The sequence below is a fragment of the Triturus cristatus genome, chromosome 9, assembly GCF_964204655.1.
Source record: "Triturus cristatus chromosome 9, aTriCri1.1, whole genome shotgun sequence".
Classification (NCBI taxonomy): Eukaryota; Metazoa; Chordata; class Amphibia; order Caudata; family Salamandridae; genus Triturus; species Triturus cristatus.
Window position 1 is genome coordinate 760,270,216 of NC_140592.1, and position 27,708 is coordinate 760,297,923.

Genomic DNA, 27,708 nt, shown 5'->3' on the forward strand with positions numbered 1-27,708 from the left:
CTAATGAGCTGTGATATAATATATACGGTTGCCAGGGAATTTGTTTCTATTGTACGTTTTGCCCTGGCCTAGAAACCATAAAAATAAGCAGGGGGTCCTGACTTATATTTGCCATTGTCCTAACATTCAACCATAATGTATACGGTTCCAACAAGCAATGACCTCAACGTTGTGCAATTGTTTTGAGTTTTCACCCAAAAACGCCCTTTTGGAGAGCATGAAGAAATGGAAGGTACATTGGGCCAACACATGTTTATTGATCTTGGCTACCTAATAGCTAAACAAGACATAGCCAAGAATGGAGTGCATACAACACCTCTACATTACAGGAACGTTGAACTGGTATGGATCCCTGCTGCTCCCTTGAGAGGGTGGTTTAAAAAGTCTGAGCAGGAAAGGGTAGAAGGGATGTGGTTAGCGCCACTGTAACATATAATTGGGTGGACACTTACGCCATGTACTTTGTCAGTCTTGGTCGCTGGCTAAAATCCTCTTACATTGCCAATTACCCTACCCAAAGACTTATGCAAAAGGACACGGTAAATTATAAATTTCACAACTGAACATACATAGTATAAGGTATTATGGGCAATCTGTATCAATTTCACTCACTAACTGTTCAAATTGTACAATGTGGACGTCGATGTGTATGCCTGACAATGTCTAACAAGCATTGGCATAGCCAATAGGTCTCGCCTTTGGGACCTTATAAGTGTTTAGCCATGCAACGGTTGATGTTGTTGCACCAAGGATATTGTGCTGCATAACTAAATACTTATAAGGTCCCAAAAGAGAGACCTATTGGCTATGCCAATGCTTGTTTCTTGTATGGTGGGGTTTTGATGCACGGTGCCACTCTGAAGCAGATGTTTCTTTGTTGTATGTATTTGGTGATTTTTTTTCCTGAGCAAAAGTGGTCCTGTTCCATGTATTGCTCTGTGGGTGATACAAAGCAGCTTGAAGGTGGATCTTCTGGCAACCGGTAACCAATGTAGGGCCCACACTGCAGGGGAGATGTGGGCTTGTGGCTTTACATGGAGGAGTAGTCTGGCAGCAGAGTTCTGAATCCATTGTAGTCTTTTCATAGTTGATAAAGATGATCCATGGTAGAGGCCATTAGTGTAATTGAGTTTAGACAGTACAAGAGAAATAGTAGCTTGGACCTTCTGTGGAAATCCTAGGTGGAGGGAAATGCATTGCAGGGTTTTCATAGTAATGAAGCTTGATCTTGCTTAATTTGTTCACTTGCGCATTCCTTCGTAGATACTTTAGGAGGTGGTCCCAAAGCGTCAGCCCAGGCGCAGAGTGGGTCATAATTTTTCAAATTGCCACATGTAAGCATTTCAGTTTTGGAAGCATTCAGTTTGAGATGGCTCCATGTCATCCACTGATCCAGGGCTCTGAGGAAACTAAAGGTTAGTGAGTTTCCAATGTCTTTAAGGCTTTCCAGTTTAAGAAGTAGTTGTGTGTCGTCTGCATAGTTATAGCATGTGAACTGAAATTGTTTATTCCCGTCAATGACTTCATGTAGATGCTGAAAATCATGGGTGAGCTAATAAGCTTGAGGACCCCCTGCTTGTGTGAAGTACGGGTTGATTGATAAAGGGGGAGCATGGATGACATATGTCCTGTTTTGAAGGTAGGATGTGATCCAGTCGAGAGCCTCTATGCCGGCTTCATAGAGTCTTTGGATTAGAGCGTCATAGTCAACTGTGTCGAAGGCAGCTGAAAGGTCCAAGAGGAATAGTGCAGCGACCCCGTCCCCCCGCCCCATTCCAATATATTGTGTTTTTAAGGTAATCCCAGTTGGTAATGAGTGCAGGTTATGTGCCTCTTCCTGGACGGAATCCTGTTTTGAAGTCCGAAAGTATGGCGTTATCTTCACTGAATTTTAACATCTGGTCAAATACTGCTCTTTTGATCAGTTTGCCCAGGAAAGGTCAATTTTTAATCGGTCTGTAGTTGTTGGGATCATGTGGATCCAAGTTTGTTTTCTTTAATAATGGGCGCATGTATGCCTTTTTTAAAGTCTTCTGGAAAGATTCCTGTCGTTTAAGCATATTTGATGATTCTTCTTACTGGTGTGGCAGCAGAGGTAGTTAAAAGAATCTCCTTGAAGATTTGTGGTGGACAAAGGCCAGAAGGGCAGCCAGCTGGCCTGCTTGGTTTCACAAGATCCATAAATTCACTTTGTGATAGTTGTTTGAAGGAAAGCAGAGGCTGGGTTAGCCTCCTCTTAGAAGGGGTTGTTTGAAATGGGTTGCTGGTGGTGGTTTTTGATAGGAGTCCAACATGTCTGTTTTGACTATGTAAAGATTTGCCAGTTTGTCAGTAAATTCTTGAGTAATGGGATGAGTTCCTTCTGTGCATTTAAGTTTACGAAATTCTGTGAGAATTTTATAACATTCTTTATTTGCACATTTAGCATTTTGAATTCTGCTGAATAGTATCAATGTGTTAGCTCAAAAGTTTTCTCCGCCCTGTCTAATTCTCAGTATGGAGGCAGTGAAGGATTCCAGTGATAACCGGCTACAGATTTACCAGGCAGGGACCTGATACACTGCATACCCAGTTTGAGGTGCTGTTCCCCAGGGCTGTAAATTGGATACCACCAATCAGCTGTCATATCATGACCTGAACATAGAGATGGTAGTCCCCTACATGGATAAGTGGTCAACTTTTGGTGATCACCCCTTTCCATCAGAGCCACATAGTCTTCTCTTGGATGCTTGTTATAAACACAAGCAGAGAATCTGCCAGGAGACTCGACATTAGTTTAGTGTCTGAAAAATGATATTGACTCCATCAGAAACCAGAAATTTTTGACTCTGTATCTAAAGTTGACTGGGAGTGAAGTGTCTTGCATTCAACAGTATACAAACCACAGGAAACTATGCTGAGGCCTAAACTGCATTGGTTTTAAGGCATTGCTTGGGAAATTAAAGTGGCTCCCCAGATCACTAGGAACAAAGCATAGGCAACACTTAGTATTATTTGCGATTTGGCTGTTAACTAGATTAGTCATAAAAAGGTTAAAAAAACAGTTTTATAGTTTACTTGCATACGCTGTTGAGTATGAGTAGTTACTACAAAATTTCCTTGGCTTATCGGGAAAAAAAATACAAAACCAGTAGGTTTAGAAGATCAACTGCCTTTGCTAATGTTTTGTTGCCATGTTGTACAGCATCTTTGCTGCTGTGCCGCAAGGATTTACAATTAAAAAAGCAATGATGCAGCGGCTGCGTCAATTTGTAGGCAAGCTCATGAATTAAACATGCCACCATGTGCCTGAAAAAAAGGATACTTTGTTATTTACTGATAGATCCGTAAATTTAGCCCCTTCTGTGCCACGCCCTTTCCCCCTCCTGTGCCGGGCGTTTCATTAGTGGGTGGGGTTCATGACGAGATAGTCTCGTCATGGGCACAGCGCGACCGTGCTCCATGACGAGACTATCTCGTCATGGGCACAGAAGAAGTTAAAAAATGGAGCTCAAAAGAACTTTGTAAAAAAAAGATATAATAATAGAAATGAATGAGCAGGTTGAGGACTAGGTGGGTGGGAGAGAAGTAACGAGGACTAAAAAGTGAAACATGAAGGGCTGGGGCAGAATCATACAGGCGAGGGAGATGAGCACAAGTGCAGGTGAGGGAGAGAAGTATATGGGCAGAGATGGAGGGGAGAGAGTACACGTGTGAGACAGCTTGAAAACGCAGGCACTTTCATTGAATGCTTAAACAAAAATAAAGTTGTTTCCTAAAAGCGAGCAGAGGAAGCACAGAAGCCAGACAATCAAAGACATAGGGTAGAGAGGCAATGCTCCATGAGAGGGACAAACACAATTGATAAAGCCACCAAATAAAAAGCAGCCAAATGAAGGGAACTGGAAAGTCAACCAGTTCTAATCTGTAGGTGTGCTCGAAGCACTCGTATGTTCTTGGTGACCTCACAATGTGTGTTTTGAAACCAGGCAGCGGTTCAGTCTTACTAGACCACCTCCATTACACGCTCCGTTTCTCCCTTTCTCTTCTCCGCCCAGAGAAATTTGTGGAAGATATATGTTAATTATATGCCAAGCAATTAATGAAATTAGCCTGGTGGGTTTTCTTGTATATGACTCACTGTTTACTGAATCACTCCTGGGACTCTGTTTTGGAAGGCAGAGCAGAAGAAGTGACGCACAAAAAGAAACTGTGATTTAGGATCCCACTGTTCTGTCACGTGTGACTGAAAGGTGGGATCCTAAATCGCAGTTTTAGGATCTGATTTGCAGATAATCAGAACGAGGCAAACTGGGACTAGTAGTTTGTCGTTTACCATATATGTTTGTGATTACAAGCCCCTCCTGCTCAGAGCTGCTGGCTGAAAAATAATTAAAGTATAATCAAAAGAGTATCCCCCACAAAACAGTTTCTAAACCTTATTCACACATTTACCGTTGCTCACATACTCTCTAATCACATAACACTGAACCCAAAAATATGCAAAGATGTCTGATATTTATTATATTAATTCAATGTACAAATGCGCAACAGTTAAAATAGTTACAAATCATCCTAATGGTTTTCACTATACACGTTATCTCCTATGTCCCTTTTGCACCAGTGTATTCATACAATAGCATAGGATAACCACATTCTTGTCAAAAGTCCGTTTTGTTTAAAAAATATATTTTCCTTTTTATACACAATGTGCAAATAAGCAAAGTGAAATATTTTTTTTTACAAATATCACTGATTTAAAAATGCTACAGCATGTAGTGGTCGACGTGGCGTTTCGGTGGAAGAAAATCGATATACCACCTTCTTCTGGACTCTAATAAATGACAGCAATCATCTATAAAAAATATACATAAAATATAATTACTCCTCTGGTATGTACATGACAAATTTACATATACAGAGTTCAGTAAAATCAATCGCACTAAAATCCATGTTGGGACATGAATATTAGTGTGATTGAAGAAGGTGGTAAATCGATACGTGATATACACGCACACTATGTGAAAGTCTCCTTTGCGTGTGGTTGAAGACTCCGCACAGTTACAGTTTAGCCACCCTATTTTTAAGGTAATCACCTCAGTCTGTAATCACATTTCCTGCCTTGGAAGTTACCTGTCGTGGAGCACCCCCTAAAATTGCGTTTATGCAAATGTCATTGTAAGAGGGTAAATGCCATGTGTAAAACTATCAGGCCCCGAAGACGTGAGCTGGGTCAGCTGTAAATACAATATACTGCTGGATTACAGATGTTAGACTGACTGTCTGGTGCTAATTTGGACCGAATGCTGTATAGCATCATCTGCATCATTTTAAAAACTGTAATGGTATCCTGTTCTCTTGCTTCATCATTTTGCAGCCTTACTATTTTGTGCCAGAAAACTCAACGTTACAACCGTCTCCACATGGGCGGTACACCAAGGCTTTAGCAAGAACAGCGAAACAATGCGCACTACGAAAAAAATGTGCTGCAAAATAGCATTTTTACGACATGGAACATGTGCAGATTAGCACCACCTGGGCAGTTTATTTAACGAGTTCCTAAAATCCCTGGTTCGGGATTCCAAGCTAAAGTCTGATGCTGTTCCAGGCCTTGTTATAGTCTGGCTGAGTCCTATCGCAGGCCCCCGAGTCTGAGCCAGGACACCCCCTTGCAAGTACACATCGAAAAATGTATCGCGGCCAAGATGCGTTAAAGCAGACGAGCAGGGGGGGAATGCCATGTGACCTGTCCTGCGAAACAGGCAGTAAATACTGTGTGCTCCGGAAACGAGTCTGTCCAAAGCCTTGTCACCTGACACTCGTTAATACCTGTAAAACTAGACCAGCGCGCCGAGTCCTCCCTGGGCGTGTTAGTCGCCGTTGTGCCTGGTCCTTCACCTCACACCCATGCAACTAAGTCACACCCTGCCACGAGATATTTCTGCGGCACATTGTTGCCTCAAAAGCAGCCCACGTGTAAACTTATTTCCCCTCAAGCCTCATATGAACATATGTTGCGCATATGCACTGGTCCGACGTCTCTGTAAGATGTTTGGAAGCTTGTCAGGAATCGGGATGAAGAGTGCGTCACCAGGGACGCCATGTTGGAGAGGTACTTGCCAACTAAAGGCCGGGGGAAGGAAACGGACCACCGCTTCCCTTGGCGATGACCCGCGCTCGGATATGACTTAAATTGATGAGGTCTCCGAAAGCACAGCTGCCGGGAAGGTAGCCTGGGCCTGCTTCATCAAGAGAGGAAGTAGATATTTAGACGTGTGTGTCCTGTCTGGTGATTTAAGTTCCCAGACGCAGCCATCTATCATAAATGTTTCCAAACTAATGTAAACAAAATGAAAAGGAAATCTCAGGCCGCCCTGCATTTTTTCATGAAATATTTGCAGTTTAATGACCCACCGCCCCAACGATATATTTTGTATTCCGAGAGAAGTATTCGTCCAGTGCTGCAGAAAAGCCCTTCAAACCTGTTCACATCATTAGCATGTGCAGCACTTGACACTGCACTTGCACTCTGAGGCACCGCACAAAGTGTTTGTATTTCTCGTAGCATGTGCGCAGCATTGGAAGCGGTGATAGAAGTGTCTTCGAGCTAGTAATTCCACAATGCGTGGACCGTCGTCCTCCAGCAGAGTTAGTGAATGGAAAATAAGTATTATCTTGTGTATTTTTTGGCACACCGCAAAACTTTTCATATATTAATGTTATTTCAGATAGTCGGGGTACATCTATCCTAGTGCAGTACATACAGTCAGGGCTTTAAGTGGAAGGAAAAACTGTGGGTCGGGGGGGCTTTCAAAGGAGCGTGGCCGATGTAATTAAGGGCGTGGCTTAAAGACACTCAAGCTGAAAATCTGTCCTTAGCATAGTGTGCCGCTCGACTGGTATTTTGCTGCCTCTGTCTTTGCATCCAGGCATATATTACAACAAGTAACATTACACCTACAACAAGCCAGGACTATTGGCTTTATCAGTGGTTGTTAGTTGCATTTTTATTTTATTTTTGAAGGTTTTATATAGCGCTGGCTAGACCCGGAGGTATCTGAGCGCTTTACATGAGTACCGGGCCATAATTGCAGGTTACATCATTACAAAGGTTACACAGTTATTAGAGCCTGGCAACATAGTGACAAGAAAGGTCGAGACCAACAAAAAGGACATATACATAAGGGAAAAAGCAGGCAAGGGGAAAGATTCAGGGGAGGGGGGTAAGAGCAGGGGAAGTAGACAGAGAATGGAGGAGTGAAAGAGGAGGGGCGGGTGAGAGACACAGCATGGAAAGAGTAGGGGGAGGGTGACGGGGACACAAACCGGTAGACGAGTCAGAGCTGCGTCCAAGGTCCAGTAAGCTGTGATCCCAGGGGAAGTGGTATCATTTCCCCATCTCTGATGCGAGAGGCTCCCTATACGCAGTGGACTCTCTCAGAGGGGTCTCTGAGACTCCAAGGTTGACATACTGGATCCTTCCCCAAAAAGGGGAGAGGGAGTGCTTTGGCAAGGGGTGCCATACCATACCTCAAATGTGAGTGGCTCCCTAGGCGCTGTGGACTCTCTCAGCGGGTTTGCTGAGACTCCAGAGTATAAATATTGGATCTTTCCCCAACAAGGGGAGAAGGAGTGCTTAGTCAAAGGGCACCAAAGGACAGGGGGCTAGGCGGTGTAGCGGGCAAGGGGAAAGATTCAGGTGAGAGGGTATAGGAGCAAAGGAAGTAAGACAAAGAAAGAGTGCTAAATGGGAACAGATAGATAAATAGGAGACAAGGAAAAAGCAGAGTTACAGAAATACGATGGGGGGGGTGGGCGAGACAGGGAGACTGGGAGAAAAACTGCGCCCAAAGTCCGGCTGGGTAGGTGACGGACCGGGGATGAACCAAGGCCGATCTCCTCAAAAGCTGAACAAAGCAGCTCCACCGGGCGTCGGACATAGTGCTCGGACTCTGTTGTCATGAGGGAGATCAGAAGTACTCAGAGATTGTCAGATTGGGGGGGGGTGAGAAACCATGGTCCGAATGAATTCGAGGCGTCATCTTGAGGTCAGGCACAGTCCTGATAGGATTATGTAAGGAAAATTTCAGTTAGGACTCTTGGAAGGCAAGACACTTTATAGGGATCACACGTCAGGCTTCCTACCGAGAGCATCTCCACAGTGGAGCCACCATCTCAGGTATCAGTGAACAGGTCAGTCCAGGCAGATCAGACTCGTGCACACCCAAAGGAGATTGTTTAAATGTCGCTGGCATATACCTTGGATAGCCCCTCCCACCGTCCTGTGCCACCTCGCACTTCCACCTTCTCTCCTAAGGGGTCTCGCTGCTCTTTCTAGTGTCTTGCGCAGGGGCTCCAAATCTTCCAGGCTCTGTGCGAGGTCTCGCCAATAACAATCATCGGTCCAGCCCATTCCAATCAATGGCCTGGGCTCCCCTTCCCCGCCCCCCTCCCCTTCTTCCGTGCAGTCGTTATGCAGGCTTCAACTCTCACACGGTGCTGCACCTCAGCAGGCACTCCAATTCACCCAGCCTTCACCCCTCTCAAGGCCCACCAAAGAATCTGATTTGACCACTGGGAGGGGGCTGTCTACTTCTCTAGCGCCCTCCGGCGCGACTTCTGCTGATGACCGCACCATTCACCAGGCAGCCCGGTACTCGGCCCGCTTCACACTGCCCGCGGCCCCCGGCTCTCCTCCCTACCATCACAGTGTCGGAACGGTCCCTTTTCAGCACTCGCATACTCCTGTGGCATCAGTACTCCCTTCAGGCCGCTTCCCCCCGTACTTCTCCGAGGTTCGCGGGCTCCGTAGACCATCTCAGCTCACAGGCACCATCTTAAGTGTCGCGTCCAAATTCCTCTGCATCGCCGGTCTCAGTGTTCCTGAGCGCTTTGTCGCGGGTCGCCTCGTCCCTGCCTGCTCGCTAGTTCCCAGGGGGGGGGGGATCAGCTACCGATTCCTCTGCGTTTGGAGCCGATTAGCGGCCGAGACGCAGCCGAGCTGGGGCCTGGCCTCCCCGAGGCGCCCGCTCAGGGTCCGGGGACCGAGGCCTCTGCCCGATGACTGCTGCTAGTTACCGTTGGCACCGGGTCTCAGATGCTCCTTGCTGGCCTGGCCCGGGTTGGGCGGTGAGAGGGGACCTTCGGAAGAGAGGAGACATCACCACGGACCGCTGCCGTACAGCCGACCGGACCCAGAGAGGGCAGGAGAGGATTCGTGACCCCCCCCCCCCCCTGCTCCAGAAGATGTCGGGGGCCCCGGCGAGGACGAGATAGACCCAGGGGCGGCAGGAGCGGCATAAGATATATAAGCAACAGTTATGGCTTTGTTGTATATAATATTGAAAATGATTCAGTTCTTAAACGATGAGACTGTGAAAGAACTATAACGAGTCTCTTTGAAGTTGCATCAAGGGCAGTGAGGGGTGGTACAGCTGCAGAGTTAAGATGCATTTTTTATCCTGAGGGTGAAGGTGATAAGGGAGAGCCCGATAGGGACCTGTCTCAGCACCTGCTTTTTAGAACTGCCGGTGCTGTGCACCGGTAGGACCCTGCCCACTTTAAGCCCTGTGTACAGTATCAACTAGCCCTCTGCAACTCAGATTTGGCCATCTTTTACTACCCTCTCGATGATTGGGGGGTGGGGGGCCCTGTTAGGTCAAACATTGCCCAAGACCTTTGTTTTTACTACATTTTTATATATAATATACTCACCTATAGGAATGTTCAGCCAGGCCTCATCATTCATTGGTCTGTGGTTGTGTCATTCATATTTTTCTTTCACCCGCAACAGCTTTGCGCAGTGGGTTAATCCCCTTCCTTACCTAATCACCTAGTGGCGGCATTCTGCTCATTCACAAAGAGCACATCCCACAAAGTAGTTCCGTTCACTACCAGGCCCTGCTACGACAAAGTGTGCCTCTGTGGTTTTAGCCAGTGTTTATTTTTTACATTGGCAAGGGACTGGCTGCTTCACAAACTTTAGGTTTTACAAAAACCATGCCAAAACAAGCATTGATAAAGCCAAGAGACTGTCAGCCAACGCCAGACTCATTGGCTTTGTCCGTGTTTTCTGTTACTTGCGTTACCGTGTCGGGTATGCTTGGTACATCACTGTAACAGGTTGAAATCCTATTGCAAATATATGTCTTAAAGGGGTTTTCCATGTTACACATTAACTTGGATGTTTCGAACCGCTTGCCTTCATACGCTAGTGAAATTGCAGTAGGGCTTTCTTGCAGGAACCATACCTTTTTCCAATATTGGATGCGAGTAGTTCACTGGTCCTGTTTTCATCATTTTTTTAAAACAATTTATTTGGCTCTAATACTTGTATTGTGTTTGTAGTGAATATGCCTAAACTGTGTATCACAATTGGAATAAATCAAGACTGATTTAATCACTCTAATTGAATGAGGACAACCTGTTTCAGTAGCTGTGCTCCGTTTTTATGTCCGACGAGAGAGCGCTTTAGCTTTCTCGCAGAGCACTGACTTTTGGTGGTGGAATTGGGTGTTGCACTATCTGTGCATCCACCACACACGTTCCATTCCAGGCACCTGGCATCTTGGATCCAGGGACCGACAGCTTTAGCAGTGTGATTACCTTTTTGTGGGTTGTCCTTGTGCCTGACCCCCAACATAGCCAAGGTGACTGTCACTACTGCCATTCTAAAATTACTGTTTGTCACATCACCACCTCCCACCAGAGTACTGCACGTCCCTACACTACGGCCTCCAGATATTAAATTGCTTCCACAAACCAGATTATCATCCGTGTATGATACTATACAACTACTACACCACACTACTGCCACCACATGATAGCACCGACATCATTCGCTTACCCATTATAGCACCAGTAACAATCCCAGCACCAAAATAAACCCTCAGTACTACACTGCCTGTTTCCAGAGTTGAACTGCCATCCTTAATATTGTGCTACAGTCTAACACAACCACCCCTACAAAACTACCCTTTAGAATCACGCGAGTATCTCCAGTACTACCCCACCAGTACATCTGTTCCACCAGCTACCCCAGCGCTGCGTGTCACCTCCACCTGTGTACTGCCACCCTCCTCTTGTGCACCGCTACCCTCCATCACCCCTGTACTTATATCTTCACACACTGCCCTACCCCCTCCAGGAAAGTGTTGCCATCGCTATTTTTCCACCGCACATCACTACCTCCTACAGCACATTACTACTTTTCACCAGTGCACTACAACCCCACCACGCTAACACAAACTCAGAGCACCACACTGTAAGAGACACCACCAAGAGACACCACCACTGCACTGCTACCAGACTGTCAAATCTCAACACCACATTAATACTCCCACCATCAGAATACCACCTCCCTGCAACGTGCTGCAACCTCCGAACAGCCCCACAACACTCCACTGTTGACCTGCACTGCCACTTCACGCTGCCATCAACAGTCACAGTTTTACCATACCTCACCAGTGCACTACAGCCCATCACTGATCGGTCACAGTACTCCCACCTGGCAGCATTGTCCTAGCACCCCGCTACAACAACTGCGCAGCTTCCAAATATAGAAAAAAAAAATACAAATGCAACACAAGCAGCGCGTCATTACAAAAGTCTTGACTTATTGGCTTTGTTCTTGTCTTCTGAAATACGACTTACAATCTTAGAGGCCCTGTACAGTTTGAGAAGAATTGGTGCATGTTTGGCTTCATAATCGGTGTGGATCTGACTTTGGTTGTTCGTTGTTTGATTGTTGTGGACTCAGCTGCTTCTTTCCCATGGGCTTGTCTCTACTACCCTGCTGGAACGTTTTACATCAACCGTCACACCAATGTCAAGGTACACCCCTCCACAAATATGCCACTATGGCGGACCCCATCTCAGCTTTTACCTTCTGCGCGCCACGAAGAACATCAAAACCATATGTGCGTCCCTACTTCTCGGATTAGGATATTTGTAGGTTTGGCTGAGAGACGGCTTGAGGAGTTTTTTCATGTTTCCCCCCCAAAAAAAATCGCAATAAAAGTGCATGCGTTTATGTAAATAGATGCTCTTAATCCACCAGCCGGCGTCTGCTCAAGGGTCATTCACATTGTTTGTGCCCGCCACAGCATTCAGTGGCAGTGGTTTAGCCCACTTCAGCATCCGGCTGACTTCACTGTGAGGGATTGCATTTGGTTCTTGCACGTGTTCAGATTCACCTAAAAAGTAGTCCACTTCAGTGGCAAGAATTGTAGGCCAATCTCTGTTTTCTTTTGATTTTTTTTGTGAATTTTTGCGATGGGTTATTTTCACAATTATTTTTGCAAACGTATCACACCAACTTTTGTTGGTGCAGTTTTGGTCATTTTTTAAAAAAAATCACAGGCTTTCCAAGGTCCTAGCTATTGGCTTAGCCAATGTTGATTTATTTCGAATTAGAAACTACAAAGCGTTTCTCCCCAAAACGTGCTTTGAACTTTCTCCTGCCCTTTTGACCCTTGTTGAACTGACCGCGTCTCTTAGCTGTCTAAATTAAATGTAGATTTTCAGCCTCCGTCACATCCCCACAACTGGCATGTGCACTCCTTAAACCCCAGTGACCTTAAGATTCAGTGCCACTAGCGCACAGATTTAACGTGGTCATGTGACGCAAGTCCATCCTCTTGTGACTTACCCTCTCTGGAAATGAGTTGATGGATGGATTTGGTAGGCTGTTTTTGTATTTTAATATATTACACATGACTCTCTTTGAGAACACACAGTTTCTTTCTGTTTGGCACGACCCTCCTTCAACACCCCCCATCTCTGGTGAATTAGTTACGCAGTAAAAATAAGTTTCCCCTTGGGAAAGGCAATACCACAAAAACATACACAATTCAATCCAACACCCGACTTGGGCTCACCGCAACAATATTGTGTAATCCATCCTCAGTAGGAAAAGAAACTAGGTGACAATACAATCTTTTAGAGCTTTTCTATGATTTTATTCATAGTCATGAACTAGAAAATAATACATACAAATCAATTGATATGATATAAGCTTAAGTCTCTTTGTGATATTTAAAAACAATTCCCACTTGTGGGGTGTAACGGTTAAAAACCACCATCATTTTTTACATGAACGGCGCAACATAAACAAATGAACATAATCCATATGAGCTCACAATCAAATGTATGATGCTTTGAAAGACACAACAAGACAACGCTAATGGTCTATTCTCTGTTGCTGTTCTGTATCAACATTGTACACAATACTCGGACTAGAATTTATTTGTCATTGTATCAGATATGTTACTGATAGTCTTCGAATTGCCACCAGAGCACGTAAGACTATGGCTGATCCCTGAGTTTTTACCCGATTGACTATCTCTGTGTAATTGCTAGCTGATATAATGTTTTACTAACAGCAAATTATTTGTTTATTACCAATGAAGTTCTTTTTTAATTTGTCATCAAACTTATCAAATGCTATAGTTATATTATTATAAATGTTTGATTATCGTGTACTGTCAATCCTCCATTTTGCTATTTATTTTTTGTTATGATGTTGTGCTTTTATGGGTATTAAGGTACCTGAGTAAAGTTTACGAATTGAACTGAACTGATTTGATTGTCTTTTTTTGACCTCATCGACGAGTTTCTGTGGTTTGTACCACCTTTTGCAAGACAACAAATTCTCTCCCGGACAATACAGAAAGAATGTCTTTTTTATTTTATAAATCGAACCACTGTTCACTGGCCTGGGGTATAAAGCCTCGATGGGAGCAGTATATAATACTAGTGTTCCAACCGGACTCTTTTGATAGTGGTTCCACTAGATAAAATTGAGTCCCCGCACCGGGTTATCAAGCTAGGTCCGGAAATCCTTCAATACTCTGTCACTTGAAAATAGGGCTTAGGTGGGGTAACTTATTCCTCCTGGCGTTACTTTCGTCCTCCAATTATGCTTATTCAGAGGTACTTGTAGGGGACAGCGTCTTCCCTCTCTATTGAGCATCTTTCTACTCTGTGGACGTTGAGTGACCAAATATTGAACGGTTGATGATGGACCTACCTTGAATCACTCTATGCAGGGACTCAATTTTATCCTGTGGAAACCCTATCGAAAGAGAGTCAAGTTGGAACACTAGTATTAATCACAGGTCCCTTTGAGGCTTTATACCCCATGCCATTAGATTGTTGTTCAATATAAAAAGAAAAAATATATTTCTGTATTTTCCGTGGGAGAATTTATTTGTTGTCTTGAAAAAGGCGGTAAAAACCACAGAAACCCACCAAAATTCATTGACGAGGTAAAAAAGAGACTGAATCTGTAACATATCTGATACAATGACAGATAAATTCTATCTAGTCTGAGTATCATATCTAATGTTGATACAGAGCAGTAACAGAGAATAGACCATTATGTTGTCTTGTTGAGTCTCTCCCAGCATCATACATTTGATGGTGCGTTTTTATTGATTATGTTCATTTGTTTATATTGTGCCATATATGTAAAATATGAAGGTGTTTTTAACTGATACACCCTAAAATGGGGAATGTTTTTTTAAATATACCAGAGACTGACGCGTTTATATTGTATCAATTGATTTGTATGCATAATTTTCTAGTGCATGATTATTAATAAAATCAAAGAAGAGCTCTAACATACTAAACTGTCACCTAGTGTCATTACCTATACTGAGGTGGCCTGAGATTGAATTACACAATATTGTTGTGGTGAGCCCAGGTCGAGTGTTGGATTGAATGGTGTATGTTTTTGTGGTATTGGCTTTCCCAAGGGGAAACTTATTTTGACTGTTTAAATTGGTGTGTGGGACCCTCTCTCTTATTTTGTTTGAATTAGTTACACCACAGAAAAACTGCACTTTCTGTTAAACTTGTCATCATCTTCCATCCTTTAGCCTTCTGGAAATGTAATCCCAAAATGTTGGTGGGTCGGAGAGCCAGACACTCTTTTTTAAGAATGCAATTGGTAGACCCCAAAGGACCAAATTTGTACCGCATCCACCGAGTAGTCTCTGCTGCACAGCTCCTCTCGCCACACCATTCCTTACGCCCTGTTGGCTGTCTTTGATCACAGGGCACTGAGGTCAGCTAGTTTTTAGCGTACTTTATTTTTTGCTTTTGTTGTGCATTGGTGTCTTCCTAAATATGACAGCAATATCTGTTTGAATCAGTGCTTGGAAGTATAGTGCCAACCAAGACTGCTTCCACAGATGGCACCTGTGTTTTTAAATTGCTTGCCTTGACATGGGGAATCCATGCAAGCAAAAGCTAGATGAACCCGGAATTGCAACGCCGTTGACGATTGGCCGCCTTTAAAACACATTGGAAATTCAGATCACGTTAAAGATGGCTTGGCTCATAAAACCAATGTTGAGAAATGCTGATTTGTTTTATTATTTTATTTATACATTTTGTAACATACGTGTTCTAGGCAGTGGAGCACTGTACAAAACTCAACAGCCTAGCGGTGCCACTTGCGAAGGTACGCGGCACTTCTTGATCCTGACTATCTGGGGGGACAAGGGAACTTGTTGTGTCGCATGCAAAAAGACAAGGCATCCTTGCTCGTGCATGCATCTTAACTTCATACCCTCTTCAGTCTCTGTCCATTAGTGCGAGGATAGGTTGTTGTTTTCCAGCAGGGGTTCTCCCCTCTTCTATCTCAGTCGGTCTAATTCGTCAAAGTGGGACCTTCCATGTCTGGCCCCTCCCTAGGTCTAATGCAGAGATCTGTGCATTGATACTCCTTCCTAGGTGGTTCTGCATCTTCATGATGTAGCTGCAGAAGGTACTGTCAGCCCGGAGGATGTAAATCCGCCTCTATGACAACAAGAGTCAATTCTGACAACAGCGGTCATGTGCCATTAGAGAATGGATATGTGCACTCGTTTCCTGTGACTCAACTCTTCAGACACCAGTGATTCCTGTTGTTTCCTGCCGTCCGCCCCAGCCCCCTCAGATACATTTGTCGTAACACTGAGGAGATTAAAATTAACTTTTTACGCTTGCCTAAAGCTCACATTGAGGAAATGTGCAAGTCCTTTACTTCTGTGCATGGGCACTCTTGCGGCGGGTTGAACCGCTCACCGGTTCTGAATGTAACATGGTGGTTTACTTGCTATTTTCTTGCCCCCTTAAATTCTGTTCTGCTGAATGCTACTTGTTTTTCACTTCTTTGCATAACTTCAGCTACGCTCTACCTCATTTTGCCAGGATTTACGCTGGTTACCTCTTCACCCCTAGACCTTATTTAGTTTGCTTAGTGCCGGCTTAGGGCACTTCCCCTCCGTCAATGGTGATCCGTCGGAAAACGTTTATAATTTCCGATAAGTATATGGTTACTCTGAGTGAGATGTGCTTCAACTGGAGACACCACTGAACAGGAAAAACACCCTATTCTTCGATATTGAGGCGCACTGCTACTCTGGTAAAGGGACTCTTAAGTTATTCACAATTATGCCAGATGAGAGATTTACCTTGAATACAAGGGTGCCACGCTTTTCCACAGCTCCGCGAGAGCACGGTCTTAAACGCCTTTCTAATTTACAGACCTCACTATTGCATCCCTGCGTTCAGATGCCACACTTCTTTAAATAGGGTTTGTTTGCTCAGTTGTATAGATTCAATATATTTGTTTTTATGGTTAATCTGGCTAGTCAAAATAAAGATTAAGAATGGAATCCATGAATGATGGCTCGGTGTACTTCCTAAGAACAGCCGGGTTCATGCACAGCCGTAGTATGCTTGGGAGCAAACTGCAAATAGCTATGTGTGACAAGGCAGAGCGAAATTATTCAGGAGAAGTTTCTGTTTTGACATTCCAAGTTAAAGATCCTAAAACTCCAGGTTGCCTTCACACCCAATGGTACCTCCCCATACTACTCATTGTCTGTTTTCAAAGGAAAAAAAGTGGGAAGTTGCATAGTAACCCTTATTGATCCACCCTGAGCAAGGGTGTGGTACAAAAACCTCTCACAGATGTCCAGCAAAAAACCTTGCAAGTTAGTCTGCCACAAGGAACCAGCTACTAAAGTTTGGGACCATCCATCAGTTTTTTCCCCCGGAGTTTTATATAGCGCAAACTTGACCCAAGGGTATCGGAGTGCTTTACACGAGCACCAGTTGCGTTACAGACAGACACATTCCTTTTTTGGTAGGCGCAGTTGTCTTGTGCACTTGTAAATTTTCATTAGGCACCAACCAGACCAATGTTGATTACCAAGTCATCATCAAGAATGTTCCTACTAGACAATCGAATATCGGAGTGGTTATCCTAAATGCTGCCAGAGAGCACAGAACATTAGGAGCTGGATCTGGTACAAATGCTGGCCTACCATGGATCTAGCCTGACGCCAAGGCTAATCTTTGTCCCTTTGTTCTCATAGAATAGGACTGCTCTCTAATAGTCCTCAGGGGCGGCACAAACCAAGATTGACTAGTAGGTGCACAGTAGAGTACATTCAAGTCAAATTTTGGAATTTGTACTAAAAAAGACCTTCACACCCCTAACCAAGATGGTCCAAGAGAAGCACCTGCAACAAAGAAAGAGGTACTTGATAGAAAGTCCACAAGCACTAGAGGAATCAGGGAAAGAGTGTACTCGAGCTGCTTTCTGGTTAAAAAAAAAAAATAAAAAATCGCTGGAGGGTGAAAGTCCGATCTAAACCTAAGACCCCCATCAAAAGCCTCGAATACAGGCTGTGCAGCAGGTTACACCTTGTTTCCCATAGGAGACATATCGGCTGCAGTAGATCCCGAGCGCCAGTGCCCACCTTAGGTATAGGAATGTTGGATTCAAGTTAGATTTTTAGGCTGCCCGTATGAGGGAGCCTGCATGGAAATAAAGCTAAACTCTGCAAATAAGTAAAATGATTGGTACTTGTATTGAGCCAACACCGATGCTATTGTACTTGGATTTGTGCGACACCCCATCCGTACTACACCGCTCTAGTGATGGAGGCAGTCGCCTTGGAGAGGTTATTAATAGCCTCGAGCTGTTTGGAAAAAGACCCCCCCCCCCCCCACTGTAAAAAGTGGTGGTATCAGTTCTGTGATATCTGAAGCCTTGATATGGGGGTCTCGAGGTTCTGCAAGCAGCGGAGGAAGCGGAGTCGTACCTGAGGACCAGTGGTGAACCTTCTGCTGCCCTTGGGCCTGTTTTGATGGTGGCGGGTCAAGATGAGCTAATAAAATGGTATGGCCTCCCGGCTGTGACATGTTCGATCTACTTTGCGCCTTTTGTCTATGTCACTTGTATGCAGTATGTAATGAATTTTGTTTGATGGTATGAATTTTAAGGTGTTAATACATTCTCTGGTATAAAAAAAAATAAAAAAAATGAAATAGAGCAAAACGCTTTGACATAGTCGGGGATTACACTATAAAGTCATAAATCGTAGTCCTCGTGGCTCGAAGTTAAACAGCTGTTATCTAGAGGATGTGTATCTCCTATCACGATCGAACAAAATACACACCAAAAAATGATTTCATGATGCATGGCCGACAGTATCTGGCATTTGGCCTGAAATCTACCCACCGAGAGCTGTGATGGAGTGCATGGCTCTGACGGTGCCCACCTCCACACGCTGGGTCGCAACTAGTGCATCGCTACTTGTAGGACTGGGGTTTGGGAGCCTTGCCCACTCAGGAGTCAGTGGGGCCGACTTAAGACCTCCTCACCTGCCTACACACCCTAGCCTTTTAATAATGTATGGACTTCCCTGCAAGTAACCAGTGAATGTACGGACAATACCACGACTGAGAACAGAGGTTACAGATAAGTAACCCGTTCACCTCCTTTGCATTATGTGAGGAACCGATTAAATGTGTACAGTACACGTTAATAATAAAACAGTCTACGCCTTTGGCTGTTGCAACACTGAACCCCGGAACCTTTCATTAGCTCCAGGAGTGAACATTCAAAGGCAGAGTTCCAGGCAGGCGATAAAAGCGTTTGATGTTGATTTATAGCACCCACCTTACTAATAGGACAAAGGGAACCAGCACCTCCACTTGCTCTTCAAAGGGTTGTTTTTGTTGCACATCATCTGTTTTTAATCTCTTGGAGAGAATGAGCCAGAGAAGCTGTTTTAGTTGTCTAGGAACTGATAATGTTTTACTGGACGCATGCTGTGGGCTTCGCCTGCCACGTGCAAAAGGCACCCTGAGGTGACGTCCACGTGGCTAGTGTTTCTGGGAGCCTGAGATTTCCCCCAAAATGTCTTCATGTTCTAGGTCTCCTGATTTTTTTTGTTTAAGGCTGGAATGACGTTTTCGAATTGAAAGATCCGCAAAAAAATTAAATGTGACTAGGTAAGGGTAGGCTAATCTGTCCTTCCCAGTTTCCTGTCGGTTGTTTTCATACAAAACGGATATGGTCTCCGGAGTCACCCATTCATTCTTTGAAGAAATTGACTATTTTTCAAAATCCAATGCCATTTTTGCACATGCACTGCAATTTTTTTTCTTTTTTATACTATGAAACTTTCAATTTCACTTTGCCAGCCGAAAGTGCTCTTCTCACCATGCTTTCGTTATCTCCAGGATTTTGCTTCTTATTTTTTTTTCTTTAATCGTATCACCCCATACCTCTCTGTCCCTCCTTTGTGTAGATATTTTAAATCTCAAGCCTCTCCATATAGTCTGTGCTGTAAACTATGCACCGGTTTAGAAACTGTCTATGCTATTGTTTTCCTTTCTGCGGCAGAGTCCTGCTGTAATAAACCTCTATTTAACCCATTGGACAGCCCGGGCTGTGCATGGTCACTCTTACATTGGCAATACCAGTGTTTTTCACCTGAAGCCCATGGGACACTGCCTGTATTACCCTGTGATAATGACACATTGCACTGGATCTGGTTTGGGTCAATAAAGATAAACTTGGCAACTAAATATTTCAGACCCCTGCTGTTCTGTGTAGGACGAGGACACTGAATTCATGCTGCTTCTGAAACTCAATGAGGACATTCTTTGAGCAATGTGCCCTCCAGATGGTCCATCGCACATTCTGGAAACTCTATTTGAGCATGTAATAGAACACTTAGATACTTCCGGTAATACCTTCTTTTCAGGGGGTGGAGGAGCGTCGCCCCACTTAAAAAATAAAATGATAATAAAACCAGTTTATCATTATTTTATTTTTCTTACTGAGCTAATTGCCAGGCTTGGGGCTGGCCATCCTGACAGAGCATCACTCAGCTGCAGGGAGGAGGAGAGTTATGCACTGTAAGTGCGCATGTCGGTTTTCCCGGCCGTCTTAAGACGGCCAAACCGACATGCGCACTTACATTTCTCCAACCCAGCTGTGTTGCACAACCGGGTGGAGAAAGGGCTCAGACTCCCTGTACCTGAGCAAGCGTCAAGTCAGCCCACTCAGGGCAATCACGGCACTGCTCTCATGCCAGTATTAACATAATGAGAGCAGTGCTGTGATTGGCCCCTGGGAGCCTGTGCAGTCTGCCTAGCCTCGGGAGAGGAGCACTGAGGTAGCGGCAGGGAAGTGTTTCAATTGTATTATTTCCCCTTCCTCCCTACACTGCTGCCACCTCAACCCCGGCGTTTGCGTTGCACACCACTTTGCTGTTGAAGCAGCCGCCACTGCTTCTTTTACCAGATCTTGGTGATTACATCGGTTTCCTCGTGAAGGATATATTCATTTCCCATATGACTGTGGTGATTCTAAAGCTGAATTTATACAATTTTCTTTTCCCTGCTCCTATTATTGTAGAGTAGTCTTTCTTTGACTACGCTTCATGCAAACAATGCAATGCCAGTGCCTCTTTTACCTCAACTCGGAGTCGATGTGTACAAAGGCTTCTATCAAGGGTACTTGTAAAAGTCTGTATTTTTTGTCCCCTAATCCTACTCGCTTTCCTGACTCTTCTGCCTCCAGCTTCTTACTGCCTCACATTCTCTTCACCACCATTCTATTGATGGCATCACAGGAGCTTGAGCACTGGCTGATTCAAGACTATTTTGCACAACAGCACTCTTACAGACCTCCTTCGTACAGACAAATACAGAAATAAAAAGTCCTGAGACATGCAACTTCCATATGGGAAACAACCCGTGGCTATAATACAGACTTCTCCGACTGAATAACACATCAGCCTCATTGTACCAGCATTTCTCCTCCTGTGACAGTTCCTCCTTTGCAAGCAGTAAGAGTTGTAAAGCTCACGAGGGTTGCAGTTTCACACAATAGAGACCAAGTGAAGAGCCCAGGATCCTCCCTGCACTGACTACCAAAAGCAGATTGACTCCGGAATCCCTGCCTGTGTAATGAAAGGAGGCAAGACTGGATCAGGATCAAGACTGGTCCTCTCCGTCATGTCCTTGCCTCTTGTCTAATTCATCGACTTCTCATCTGCTGGACTAGACTTGTGCATTGCTTTACGCCAAATGGTGTGTTAGTTCATTCCAAATTATTGGCTACTCTTCTGAGTGGTTCTTTGCACTTGGCCCATGACACCACCTTCCTTCTTGTTCTCTCGTGCCCTGTTGTTCAGGATAGAACCAGGGGTTAACCCATCGAGGACATTGTGGTCTTCTAAGCCATTCATCAACTGGACGGCCTTAAGCCTCCAGACACAATCTTCATTCAGTGAACTGTCAGTCATCTGCCATACTCACAAGCAAGAATGCTGTATACAGCAGGGGTTCAAACAGTTACAAAAGCCGTGGCCATTCCCATGAACAACCATATCGACTGACTCTTCAGCTACCCGTCATTTAATTCTACATCATGATCTTAGTTGTCAATAGAGACCCCTCCATGTTTTCACATGATCATTTATGCACACATGCACGCACACACTTTTCTACCCCTCCCTCCACCTCCAAGCGTTTAAAGTTACTTCTCTGTTGTGTAATAGCTTCGCTAGATAAGCTTATGTACTCTGTTGAGTTCCCTATTCATTTTGCTGGGATTATTTGTCCCCTGAAGCAAGAAAACAACACATCATTGGATATTTGACTAGTTGGCCCACCACAGAGGACCCTGAGAGACACAATTGACCACATGTTTCATACAGTTGATTAAAGGTACATATATATATTGAAGAAACGTGTTCGTCCTGCACTTTGTGCATGAATAGACTGTGCGCAAAATATACAGTTTTGAACTTAGTTCCCTACTTAGCACATATTTTATAGTGAGTTCTTGTTGGTAGTTACTTGTAGCATATTTCATGTTGTTAATTACTATTGAAATGCCAGCATTTTCTTGGGTGCCAAGACATAGAAGAACTCTAACTGTGGAGTGTGTTGAAACTCAATTTATTAATTGCTTCTGACACTGACATTTTCCAGTGACAGTTAATGTTACTTCTGTAGAGCAGACCTATATGGTCATAGGTGAAATGGTTGAATTCATCTCAGCCACTGGCAATTATTTGGAACTGCATTCCAGTCCATCTTTCATTTTTTGCCCACTGTGCCACTCTGACCAGATGGCAGCCACCTGCACATCAGTCTGTCGTGCTCCAGTATTAACTGGCCAGCTGGAACTTCCAGACAAGGTCCTCTCCAGAAGAGAACACAAGCAGTGCCAGATTTGGTTTTGGTCTATTTAGACCTCCTCAGTAAGGTATCGCTTCAGTCCTGTGGAACAGTGAGCATGGGACCCACGGCTGGGCACACCCGTTGCCCTTGGGGCATCGTACTGAAATAAACAAAAAGCTGATGGGTGCAATGCTTGAACTAATCTCAGTTTTCTAACTACTCAGGGCTATCTGGAGGAGAACCAGCCTGGCAGTTTGGTTTAGACTCTTAAAATTTTGAGCAGCAATGATGTGCTCGTGGCTTGTCTTTGTCTAGAGTGGCATAGCTGGCTAAAAACAATAGATTGGAATGCAGCCCAAGCGATCGCCAGTGGTAGAGATTATTACGCACATTCCTTCCTTCATATTGTTTGTTGATGTGAACCAGAAGTTCCACAGGGGCCTTTCATTAGTATAGTTCTCTGATTACCTAAAGTTCTCAGGTTACTAAAGGGACACCAATCCATAATAATTTCCTGAACTGTAGACTTACTGTCAAAACATGGCATGACTCTGACACTTTTTGTTTGTCTGAACTGTTCCCATCTTTTTGACCCTCTTAACTTAATTTTTGTTCTCTTTCCCTAGGATGAACTTGACCTCTCAGACAAACACAGGGAAGCCATGTTTGCACTTCCTGCAGAGAAGAAATGGCAGATCTACTGCAGCAAGAAAAAGGTAAGCTTGTTAATTGTAAGACTTTATTTAGAGGTTCTAACTTTGTGTGAGGATTACCTTATGTTTTGAGCAGCTGAGTGACAAATGCCTCACTTATCCACTTAGTTGTGGATGATAGCTGAAAGCCAGCATTTGAAAGAGGGTGATGAAGGGGGCATTGTAAATTAATTCCATCAATAATATTGTTATACGTTGGAGACAAAGGGAATCTCATGGAGTTTCCTTATGCTCCTAAGGTCCACCGTGGGGATGCTTGGAGATGAAGTGCGTGGGGACTTTTGAAGTTTCCCTAGGAGGTGGCAGATCTTGGGGTGGTGGGGTAGAAAAAAGAAAATCGATCAACTTTAGGGAAAGCACAATGTCAAAATTAAGAAAGCATATTAAGGAAACGTCATTATAGTATCTCAAAGGAGATTCTTTTTCTGGAGATGTAGTAGAAGACAGTAGCAGAGGGTAATAACAAATAAAAAGTAAGGCATATTAAAAAAAATTACATCTTAGATTTTTTTTTTCTTAAAAAAGAACAGTTAATTGACATTAAACCAGGAACGTGTTATAAATTGTCTTTGACATGCAGGTGTGTGTATAAATCTAGGTGGAGTGCTTGAGGTAGATGTTGCTCTAGGAGTAGAGTAGAAGACGTGCAGGTAATTGTAGAGTGGGGGAATATGTAGAGGTGGGGGTGGTTGAAGAAATATACTTCAGTGTAGATGTAGCATTAGTGTCACTATTGGGGTTAGAAGGGCGGAAGGTAAGGCTAGGGTTGATGACATTTTGATTGCAATGCCCTCCTTTAGTATGGTTTCGTAATTATTTTCTTTCTATAAGAAGAAAATGTTGCCATTGTGAAGTCTTCGTGTTGTATTTCTTCAATCTAACCTTCTTCAGTTTCACATACATTCCTTGTGGGATAACCAGCGTGTTCATGGGTGATGGGTTGATCTAGGGTGTTGGGATATTGTGGTATCCAGTCAAGGTGATGGACAGGACTGACTAGTGTAATTGCATTTATATAGCCCTTACTACCCCTGACGAGGCGTCAAAGTGCTTTTTCAGCGAGTAGCACAATACTCCGGAATCCATAAATGATTTGTGGTGAATTAGTATAGGGAAATATGAAATTAATTTGAGCGGGGGACATGTTAGTCTGTTATTTGGATTGAAAAGGCTAGTGGGGTTATTGAAGAGGGAAGGGTTTGCATTTATATAGCGTTTGCTACCCCTAATGGGGTGTTGAAATGCTTTTTGGCGGATAGCATGCTACTCCAGAACCCAAGCAGGATTAGTGGGGAAATTAGAATAGGGGAATATGAAATTAATTAATTTGAGTGGTGGACATGCGATTTTGTTATTTGTATTGAAAAAGGGTAGTGGGGGGATAGACAAGGGAAGGATTTGCATTTACATGCGCTTGCTACCCCTGATGAGGTGTTGAAGCGCTTTTCAGAGGTTTGAATGGAAGAATGAGGAACTTGTGTCGACTTGCAATCTTAACTATACTTAAGTCAAAGCACTTTTGCAAAAGGAAGTATTCTTTGAAGAGGGTGCTGATCATGTAATAAATTATGTCCTGTGCTTGTAGGGGTCATCTCTGGTGTCCTGGTTGTAGATCTGAAGTAGAGGGCTAATAATTTGATAGGCCTTGAAACTTATGCCAATGTTGGGTGCTGTTTTAAGTAGGGTGGATGTAACTCGCGTATTTCAGTGTAGCATAATTAGGCAAACTTACTTAAGAATTCTGTGAGATTACACTTGAATCACGTGGGAAGATTAATTCTGTGTTTAGCACTATTTCTTTGCACAAAAAAGCCCCTGCGCACCCAAAATGGACGAAAGGGTGCTTTTTGTGCTAAGAAGCGGCACTAAATGCTGCAAAACGGGAATGTGCTCTTGCGGTAGACTATCACCTCCTAATTACGCAAAGAGGACTAATTGTGTAAATATTGGTAATTCTGCCTCAACAAGTAATGCAGAATTGCCAAAATTACTCCAGCGTAATCAAAATTGTGCCCAGGCCAAGTTTAAAGATGGTACCCTGCAGACAAGCTTTTAATATGTTGAGGCAGTTCAGACAAACCTAATTATGAAGATTCTTGAGCCGTACTTTCTTTTCTAATACACATAACATATGACCCTCGTCACAATGCATGTATCAAGCATAGGCCCTCGGTTTTCATTCAGGATTATTGAAAGTGGAATCAGTGACGCAGTTTTTTCTATCAGGGTGGTGGGTTCCACAAGGAAAAAGAGGTAAGAAAGAAACATCTGTTCCATTTTCCTAGCCCCTAGTAAGATACGACATGCCGTGAGCGTTGCATCCATTTTAGCATTGAGCGAGACCTCTGGCAGACGGACATCACATTATCAGTGACTTTGGCTAGGGGCGATATTCACGGTTTGCTTTCATAGGTGTTGAGTACTGGGCTGTCCGTACCAAGCTCTAAATCCAACGTGTAAGATCAAAGCTTTAAGTGGGCCGGGTCCTGCCGGTGCTCAGCACTGGCAGTTCTAAAAAGTAGCTGCTGAGACGGATCCCTATCGGGCTTTCCATTTTTCCTCACCCTCAGGATGAACAAAAAAAATCTTAACTCTGCAGCAGTGCCACCCTTCACTGCCTGTGATGTAACTTCAAAGAGACTCGTTCTAGTTCTATCACAGTCTCATCATTTCAGAATTGAAGCATTTTCAGTATTCTATGCAACAAAGCCATAATTGTTGCTTATTCACCTTATGCAACTAACAACCATCGGCAAAGCCAATACTTCTGGCTTGTTGTAGGTGTAATGTTATTTGTTGTATTATATATATATATATATATATATATATATGTTAAGCATAGATTTTTAGCTTGCTTGTTTTAAGCCACGCCCTAATTACATCAGCCATGCCCTAATTACATCAGCCACGCCCCTTGGAGAGGACCCCCCCTTTTTTCATCCCACTGAAAGCACTGGGTAAGATAGATCAGCGGGTTAATGCAGCTACTACAAAGATCTGTGTTCCAAGTTTTAGTCTGCCTGTAAAGTCAGGTGATTTTTCAAGGTAAGGTTGCTATAAGGAGTGCAAAATATATTTCTAACTGCATTAAGTTACAAACTCCATTAGGTTATTAAACGTTCAAGAATAGGTACTCTGTGCTATAAAATGGCAAGTCATGGCTACTTGGAACAAGAAGTGCCTACTTTGCGCTTTGCGAGCTTATGATGGGCGGTACCTACAGTCCACCATTCAAACAACTCCTATTTAAAAGTGGAATATAGCTTTAGTCCTGTGGCACCATGGGATGGTATGGCAACTCCGTGTGAAAGGTAAAGGAAACTGTTTCATTATAAGTAAGCGTGTATTTCTGTTTATGGGCAAAATCTTTGTGCCCCCCCTTCATGTGCACCAAACACTATGTAATCAGGGTTATTGAATGAGACGAGTTTACACAAAACTCTACTTTGAGGGGCCCAGGATAGCTTTTACATCCGTGGGCCAATAGCAGCCTGCATTCAGGAGCGTCATACTCGACGCTGGTGACATCACAAGCTCCCCCAACTGTGACATCATAGGGTTCTAAAGTCTACAGGGGCTGCATCTGAGGGCCAGCTAGAGACTGATTGAGCAGGGATCAGTGTTAAGAGTCGTGTAGTCAGGAGCGGTCAGTGGAGGACCGGAGACGTGGTTAGGAAGCGGGAAGAGACCACCATGGTGGTCATGAATTGTGAGAGTACAGCAGCGGCGGGAGGGCAACATCGAAGCTGGCCGGTGAGTGGATTGGTCGAAGCTGTGACTCTTGGGTACTGCGTGGCAGAAAAAAGGGCTCTGTGTAACTCCCTTGCTTAGAAGAGGACATCTATGTGCTATATTTGTCCTGTATTTGTCTGGGCTGCTAAACAGGCCCCAGTGTGGGCTAGCTCTGCAGATTTCTACATTTTTGTTTGCCTTAATTAGCTTTATTGGGGCTCCCACTTGCCGCTGCATCTTGTGTCTGGTCTCTTTCATTTTCCTGTGCAACTCATGGAATATTTGGGGTGAACACCGAGTTGTCCGCGCTAATCTCTCCCACTTCCTACACCTTTATGAAAAAAATGCATGATAACCTGGCAGGTAGGATGTTGAGGCTTCTCTGTTGGTTGTCAGATTCCATAAATAACTTGTTTGAGACACCCCCGTGTTGAGCTTTTCTTGCAGTGAGATTTAAAGGACTGGGTGGAGGGGGTGGGGGGGTGGTCACCTGTCTCCGATGTATCCTAAGAGAGTCTGAATCCATGAAAGAAGCTGGGCTCTAGGGAAGTGCTGACCCTTTGCTGCTTTCCTAAATAAGAAAGAACTGCTTTTGCGGGAGGGCACTTAAGCTTACATATTTATCGCAAACGATTGACCACATAAAATATGTTTCTAAAATGTCATCTAGCCAGTGTTTAATTTGCCTCAGTGTTGGGCACCCACACTCATTTTTAGGTCTCGCCTGACCCAGCGCATGCGCTGGTCTGGCGAGACTTTTTGAGAGGGCTCCAAAAAGTGCTACCAGGCCAGCCTAGAG

At 44.1% G+C, this 27,708-nt stretch overlaps 1 protein-coding gene across 8 annotated transcripts in view; it reads left to right on the forward strand.

The window, feature by feature from the left end:
• DAAM1 (dishevelled associated activator of morphogenesis 1) overlaps positions 1 to 27,708 on the forward strand; it is a 579,575-nt gene that overhangs the window by 275,816 nt on the left and 276,051 nt on the right. For all 8 annotated transcript variants that reach the window (XM_085626090.1, XM_085626094.1, XM_085626087.1 and 5 more), the window contains one exon: positions 23,091 to 23,180. In XM_085626090.1, coding sequence (XP_085482216.1) covers positions 23,091 to 23,180 — 90 coding nt within the window. The remainder of the gene's footprint in view (positions 1 to 23,090; positions 23,181 to 27,708) is intronic.